General features: G+C 33.9%; 1 protein-coding gene across 2 annotated transcripts in view; it reads left to right on the forward strand.

Moving 5' to 3' along the window:
* Positions 1–799: 799 nt before the first annotated feature.
* LOC100179088 overlaps positions 800–7,718 on the forward strand; it is a 13,549-nt gene continuing 6,630 nt past the window's right edge. Inside the window, exons 1-14 of one of the 2 annotated variants that reach the window (XM_026836003.1) lie at positions 800–1,163; positions 1,472–1,635; positions 2,051–2,182; positions 2,392–2,518; positions 2,843–2,999; positions 3,261–3,405; positions 3,694–3,827; positions 4,165–4,302; positions 4,552–4,681; positions 5,049–5,186; positions 5,380–5,541; positions 5,783–6,719; positions 6,909–7,018; positions 7,225–7,395. In XM_026836003.1, the coding sequence (XP_026691804.1) occupies positions 922–1,163; positions 1,472–1,635; positions 2,051–2,182; positions 2,392–2,518; positions 2,843–2,999; positions 3,261–3,405; positions 3,694–3,827; positions 4,165–4,302; positions 4,552–4,681; positions 5,049–5,186; positions 5,380–5,541; positions 5,783–6,719; positions 6,909–7,018; positions 7,225–7,395 (2,887 nt within the window). In that variant the 5' untranslated portion in view covers positions 800–921. The remainder of the gene's footprint in view (positions 1,164–1,471; positions 1,636–2,050; positions 2,183–2,391; positions 2,519–2,842; positions 3,000–3,260; positions 3,406–3,693; positions 3,828–4,164; positions 4,303–4,551; positions 4,682–5,048; positions 5,187–5,379; positions 5,542–5,782; positions 6,720–6,908; positions 7,019–7,224; positions 7,396–7,718) is intronic. The other variant, XM_002124051.5, reaches the window with a different exon arrangement.

Genomic DNA, 7,718 nt, shown 5'->3' on the forward strand with positions numbered 1-7,718 from the left:
CGAATCTGGAAGCGGAGATTAATTTCAGGCCGAACATGCAGACATATATGTCAGCATGTTCTAATTTGGTCAGAAGCATGCAGCAGTAACGAAGAGGAGGCATGGGAAAAAATAGGTTAAAATTAATAAATAAATATTAATTTGTAGTAGTATTTTGTAGTAAACAAAGAATTTTACAGAAGATTATATAACCGTAGCCTCACGAAATAGCGTTGTTATTTGTTATAAACTTGTCCAGGAAGAATGCTGGGATAATATGTGATTAAAGTATCCTATCTTACCCCACAGGAAAATAAATAGATAATTAGAAAAGACAGCTCCAGAATTTCGGTATAGGCCAAAGGGTATAGCGTCGTAAAACAATTAGGCAGTAACTCGTATTACTATATAACTTAGGCGGGGATTAATTGCTTGAAACACATTTCACGGAAGCGTGAAATTACATCCCACGTTATGGAGTTGTAGGCACGCTGGCAACCAAGTCGCTTCCTTACGTTGGATCAAAACAACAGGACAGCTAAAGTAGGCTAAGGATAGTCATAGCGACTACATGCATAGCAATACGGTTGACGGATACAGTATAATTGCATCAGCAAATGACTGTAAGAAGAAATGCACATGCTTTCATTAAAACCTGTGCAGTTTTGTTCGCCGCCACAAATAACAGGAAAGATGTGGTAGCCTAAGCTACCAGTCTCTATACGAAGGTTCAGTATCAGTTTATAATAACCACATGTGGTATAGCCTACGTGGCTCTGGGTACAGTGCTTATCTTTGCAGTAATAACTTTGTTCTTTTCTGTCAGGTCGTATATAGATATTAAATTAAATTTTTAAATGGGTCTGTTTTTTTCTTTTGTTAAATGTTAGTAGCCTATATGTTAAATTCGTGCAAAGACAAGAAACATGCTATGCTGGTAAGATGATACGAATTCATAAAGAAGAGATTTTATTACTGTGGACGTTAACACGCCGTTTCATGAACGCTGGAAAGCTAAAGAACACGTATTTATTCTTTGGATTGTCTCTAATACATTTTTCCGTCACTCCGGCCAGAACGTTTAACATTCAAGAGCTTTCGAAGAGCAGGGTGGTCGTTTCACCACAACGCAAGAGTCAATTTGGATATTCGATTTCGTTGCACGAGAACGACAACGGGGTGTGGTAAGGGCATGGCATGAATAAAACGGAAATTAACCGTAGTTCACTTCAGTGGAAGTTTTGTAACTTTATACGCAACATTTAATCATACGGCATGCTTTACCACGTGGTAAATGGTGACGTCATGGTATTGGTTATTCCCCTACTTTAAAACAAACTCTTATTTGGTAATAGGCACAATACCATTAAGCCAATTTACATAATATACATACAATTACTCTGACACCTAAAAGATTTTTACATATCACTACCATTTTCCTCTTTAACTTTTAACATACAGTTTCTATTATCTTAAATACACTTACAAACAGGTTACTCACTGGTGCACCAGAATACTCTGAGAACAAAAACGAAGATCCAGAGGGGGCACTTTACTCTTGCCTGCTAAGACATAAATGGGCTGGGGCGAAGGTGGCGAGACAGAGAAACTGTACAAGACTTGATTTTAGAAAAAGCAAACTCATAAACAACACTGGTAGGAGATTAACTAATACAGTTAACTCTGCCACTTTTATTACACAACTCTTTTACTTGTATAGTTTTATAATATATATTGTACGGTGCCATACCACAGTGGTTAGCACACTTGTCTTTAACCTAGAGGTTACAGGTTCATGCTCTTCCCTGCTACTATGGTGGGTGTATGTGTCTTTGGGTAGGACACAAGCAATTGCTTCAACCCAATGGTCACTAGTGGGTTTTCCTAATTATCACCCGTATAGAAAAAATTCCGTTTCATATAGTAACTCGCAAGCAGGCACGAGGTGCATGAAAAAGAACATCTGGTTTAATAACATAAGAGTAAAACAAGTTACATCCATTCATAAACGTTGTTCCGGTTGAATCATTAGACTGCATCTTTAAAATAAATGCCACCCGTAAATTTCCAGAGGTCATCTACAGTTGTAACTTCGAAGATTGCGATTTAATTGAACTTGACAATGATGACTTCGATTGGACCAAAACAAGATCAGCTACTTTATCAGATAACACTGGGCCTTCCATTGATCACACCTACAAAGGTACAGTACGTTTCATTATTTAATTAATAACTGATGCACCAAATATACACAGTGGGTCCCTAAATTTAAAGATCATTTAATTTGTGTAGTTCAAAGTTTTTTCATTTAAATTGTGTAAGTTAATATTTTTTTATTTAATTCGAGCAGTTCAAAGATTTTAATGTCTTTTACTACCATGGCTGTAAATTGGTGTTGTTTCTTACCTAAAGTTTTAGGTTCTTCACCAAGAACAAGAGGTTCATACCTGTATATTGAAGCTTCTGATCCATCTAGAGGTTGGGTAAGTGCAATGGTTTCCACTCCACCTTTAGTGGCTACAACTGGATCTTGTCTGAGGTGAGAATAAAATATACAACATTGTGAGAAGCTTAGGATCCTGTAACACCAAACCTCATTATAATTTTTTATTCATTTTCGTAGCACTAGATCCTTACCATATTTCACTAAACAAGATTGTTTCAACTATATGAGTATCATATCAGAGTCAGATTTGCCAAATTTATTGCACATTATAAACATTATCATAAATTCTACCAAATTATTAAATTTGGATGAACAAAATTGAACTGTACTTATTATAAAATATAATTAATGCTTTATTTTTATATTGGTGATTTCGTTTTTTTCAGTTAAGGTTTTTAAGCAAAAATATTTTCTTAGATTTTGGTACCATATGTATGGTAGCAACATCGGCAGCTTAAACGTTTATGCTCATGATAATGTTACTGGACTTGTGATGGTTTGGAACAAAGATGGACCTCAGGTTAACGCCTGGCAAGAAGGATATGCAACTATTATCAATGAATATTCACACACAGTAAGACTAAATAATTTGTTTATAGCTTGCTCTAAGTTACTTAGGGGTTTCGCATCAGTTCATTTAATTTTTTCACCCAAAATTTAAATTTATATTTTTTTCCTATTTTTTAGGTCAGAGACAGAATTAAAAAGCTTAGTGGTAATACAAACCAAATATCTTGTATATATGGTTTGTTTGTATTGAAACTAGTCAAAAAATGTTTTAAGAAACAATTTTTTTTCTTATTAGCATTTTGTTAATAAAGAATAATTTCATTAGATTGTGTTTGAAGCGGTGAAGGGGAAAAATTGGGAGTCAGACATAGCTATTGATGACATCATAATATATCGTGGTCAGTGTCCGGAAGATATGAATTTTGAAGCACAATCACTGGGAGCCACTTTGGCTAGAAATCCTAAAACAGGTATTTTTTATAAAATGGAGATTTTTTAATTTCGAACTGCAACCTCTAAATACAAAAAAGAACTGCTACTTCTAAAATAGAATCACATTATTACCACTATAATGGCCAACAATAAATCACTGTATTTTAAAGGTTTGTCCAATTTATAAACTCCTCAAATGCCCCAATACATATATAAGAATAATTTATGGTGCAACCTCAAAAAAAGATTCCGTTAAACAGAGCATGTTTACAAGTTATTATCAAAATGACTACTTACTTTTAACCAATTTGAAATGTTGTTATAAGGTCAGATACTGAGCTGTGCGCCAAATTGGAAGTACAATTGTAGTGGCGAAGTACATGCACCAGGGATGTGCTATTTTATTCAACCAGATTTATCTCTTTCTTCTATCAGTCTCCTCTCTCCATGCAGAACACAAGTGAGTTTTAAACATTTACTAGAAATAACTACATAATTTAAAGTGTGGATGAAACTTCTAACTTATTTATCCTCCTCTGGTTGTGCAAGGACAGTCATTATAACGCAGGTGTTCTGTTTCATACACCTCATGCCTGCTTGCTAGTTACAACATATGTAAATTTGTGGGTAATTATTTTCAGGGGATTTTTTATTTGTTTTAATGTATGACTGACAATTTAGACAAAACACATTGGGACAACTGGCATGGAGGAACTATATTTGACTTGGAATATAACTTAAAATCATGTTATTAAACAAATTAGCATACTTGCTAGTTAGATATGCCGATATTACAGGTTTGTAACAGTGGGAAGCTTGACTTGATTTTTCTTATTGATGAAAGTACCAGTGTGTTAGAAAATGATTTTGATGGAATAAAAGTCTGGCTACGAAACACCATTAGCTCTTTTCCAATTGGAGAAGAATACACTCAAGTTAGTAGTATTTTTTAACAAAGTTTGACAGCCAGGCCAATGGTGCAGGCAAACTTTATCTCAAGTGCAATTATTTAATGGGTTTATAAAGACAAAACTTTGAGGACTGTTCTGTTTTTTTTATTTTTGAAATTCTGTCTTAAATTTAAATTTGACAACGGAAAAAAACATTTTTAACTAAAGTTTGACAAATAAATTATGTTTTAAATTATAATTTTGCATAGTCTATATATTTAATTTTCCTGTAAGATTGGACTAGCAACCTACAGTGACAATCCGAGAATCATATTTCATCTGAACAAGTACCACAAGTTGGATGATATAAGAAAAGCAGTGCTTGAAGTGGAGCATACATCCGGGGGCACTGCAACAGGGAAAGGTATTGTCATTACTAATTGTTCTTTGTTCTTTGTAATGCCATTGTTTATTGTAAAGCTAATGCACTAACATTGTTGCCTAATTGATGCTTCGGGTAAAATAGTGTTTTTAATCTTTATTATGTCCTGAGTATCCATTACACCTATTCATCACAAGTAACTTCCACCCCCTGTTTTTCCCCCTTCAGCTAATTAACTTTTGTATTGTACTTCAAAGAGACAAATAAAGTTCTTTGTGAATTTTAATATAAAAGCATTTAAAACAATTTTGCATGTGTTATATCAATGAGAGTAAAATCAGGTGATCATATTAATAATTAAAAATTAAAACTTTGCAACCATTTTACTAAACAAAATTATATATTTTAGCAATACTCTACCTAACAAACAATATGTTCACACATGAAAATGGGGTTCGTCCTAATGCGAAAAGACTTGTAGTTGTGCTGACAGATGGAAAGTCACAAGATGATGTGATTGTGCCATCTAGGATTGCAAAAGAATCTGGTAATGTAGACATAAGATCTGTTTTTATGTAAAAGGGCTGCTTAAACTGATGTAAGGTTTAAATAGGGATAAGAGATAAAAAATTGTGTTATGAATTACAGATAAATAAAATGTGTGGTTACTTGTTACCACTGACAATTGGTAAAAATTACTAGAAAACTTTTGGAATGAAAATAACTTTCTTTCTTGGCAGGAATTGTAATGTTTGCAATTGGAGTGGGAAAAGTAGTGATGGGAGAATTGAGGGCAATTGCTTCGGATCCAGATAGATATGTTTACAAAATCAACGATTTCTCTGCATTGGAAAGCATAAGAAGGGAATTGTCACACAGCATTGCTTCATTAGAAAGTCAAGGTATATTATTTCCTGTATTTTCATTATATACACTGATAGTATCAACGTTATTGTACTTAATAAACAGACACAAATTCTCTGTACTAACTAAAAGAAAATGCATAATTCTATGTTGGGCTTATACTTTCCCATTTAAATGTTTAATAAAGTGCAATAAAAAAATGAGAAAGCGAAATAGAACGAAAAACATATTACTATACGTCATTGAGTAGTTCTTAAAATAAATTAGTTTTACGTACAGGAAAAACATCTACAAAGGAACAAGGTCAAGCTGGATTAAGCGCAACCTTTCTTGAAGGAGCTCCAATTATTGGAGTTCCAGGTTTGAATGATTGGTCCGGCGGAATATCCTATTTTATTTCGGGAAATGAAACTTCTGATGCACCTGGGGTTTTTACAAAAAGAGTTGTGAAAAGTTTTAAAGAAATTTTAATTGGAACCAAAGTTTTTGGAACTAGGAATGTATCTGTGTATGAAGAAAGTGAAATTCCCCCTACATCGCCTGCACTGTATAATATCAGCAAGTCAACTTTTGTTGACACCTCCAGTATTGTGGGGATAAAGATTATACCTAAAGTGGGAAACAACACAAGTGGTGTTGCTATAAATGGTGGGGTTAATGTCGCACCAACAAAAATTGTGCTGCAGACAGGAGTTACTACAGAAATGATAGAAAATATTTCATCCACTGCAAATCATTCTATCTCACAAAGAACAAAAAGAAACCTAATGCAGAATGAAATTGATACAGATTCTGCTTTGGATGTATTGGGCAGCAAGCCAACAAAATCAAGTTTAATCCAGTTGATTCCGGAAGTGCAGAATCATACATCCCAGAAAGCGAAAGGAAACAATACCAAGCCAACAGCAGCGGCTTATACTTCTGATCTGGCAACCTTTTTTAGCTTTTTAGAAGGGAGTTCAGAAAATGATGAATTTTCTGGAGAAATTGCACAGAACACTTCAGATTGGTTTCAAAATTTTACAAGTGGTACGCAAGTCCCGCAATTAACTTTAAACAAACCAACTTCAACAAGTAATTTTTATCCAAAACCTACAAAGTCATCTGTGCCAAAGCATTTACAAAAGCGCAGTGTTGATAATGCGATAAAAAGAGGAAAAAGAAATGTTCATTTAAATGATGAACTTAGAAGAAAGATTACACTTGCGTACTTTGGGTAAGTTTTCCAATTATTGTAAAAAAACGAATGTAACTTGTTTTATCCTTGCACTGCCGAAAAAAAAAGTTGCCATGCATATTATTTATTGAGTGATCAATTTTTGGGTAATTTGTTTTTATTTTTTATGAATGGCTGATAATTTGGACGACCCAAAGATATTAAAAATTAATAACTTTCTTGTTCTAGGTATTCCATTACAACTGGAGTATTCAGGAAAAACAGCAGTGAGGTCATTCTGGTTGGAGCACCAAGAATGCTAAGCATTGGGGCTGTCTACATTGTTAATAAAACTGAAGGTATGTCATAGTCTGAATAGGTATAAAAGCTTTCAAAATGGTAATCGAATTATAAATACCTGTCTTTGGCTTCTGATTAACGAATTTTAGAGAACTACAGGCTTATTTAAAAGTCCTTATACTATCTTACTGAAGTTCTCTATCTTACTTGATACAATGTATGAAGCTGGATAAGCAGGACTTTTTGTCTAAACCAAAATTTTCAGATGAGCTAAAAGTAGAGAAAGAATTTATGAGCAACCAGATGGGAAGTTACTTTGGTTATTCCCTTTCTGCTGTCGACACCAATGGCGATGGAATTGATGAAGTTTTTGTTGGTGCTCCTTTGTGGATGGATAAGAATTATGACGAGGGAAGGGTCTTTGTGTATGTCTCAAGTATGTTAATGTGAAGAATCTTTTTGTAGCAGTTTGTATGTAGTTTTTGAAGGTTAAAATTCAATTTAAGACCCAAGCTTTCTGTAGAGTTTCTAGGCAATGTAAACTAAAAATGCTATTTTTTAAAACTATTCTAAAATTAGCTTTATCCTATAATTAAAACTAAGTTGCAAAACTTCACCTAAAAAAATTATGCTTGTTTTGAATGAATGAATGAATGTAACTTACTTTATCCTCGCGTGGCCGGAAAACGACAGTCGTTATCACACGGGTTTAACACCTCGTGCCAGCTTACGAGTTGCCATGTATGTTACTTTGTGGGT

The sequence above is a fragment of the Ciona intestinalis genome, chromosome 9 (assembly GCF_000224145.3).
Source record: "Ciona intestinalis chromosome 9, KH, whole genome shotgun sequence".
Lineage (NCBI taxonomy): Eukaryota > Metazoa > Chordata > Ascidiacea > Phlebobranchia > Cionidae > Ciona > Ciona intestinalis.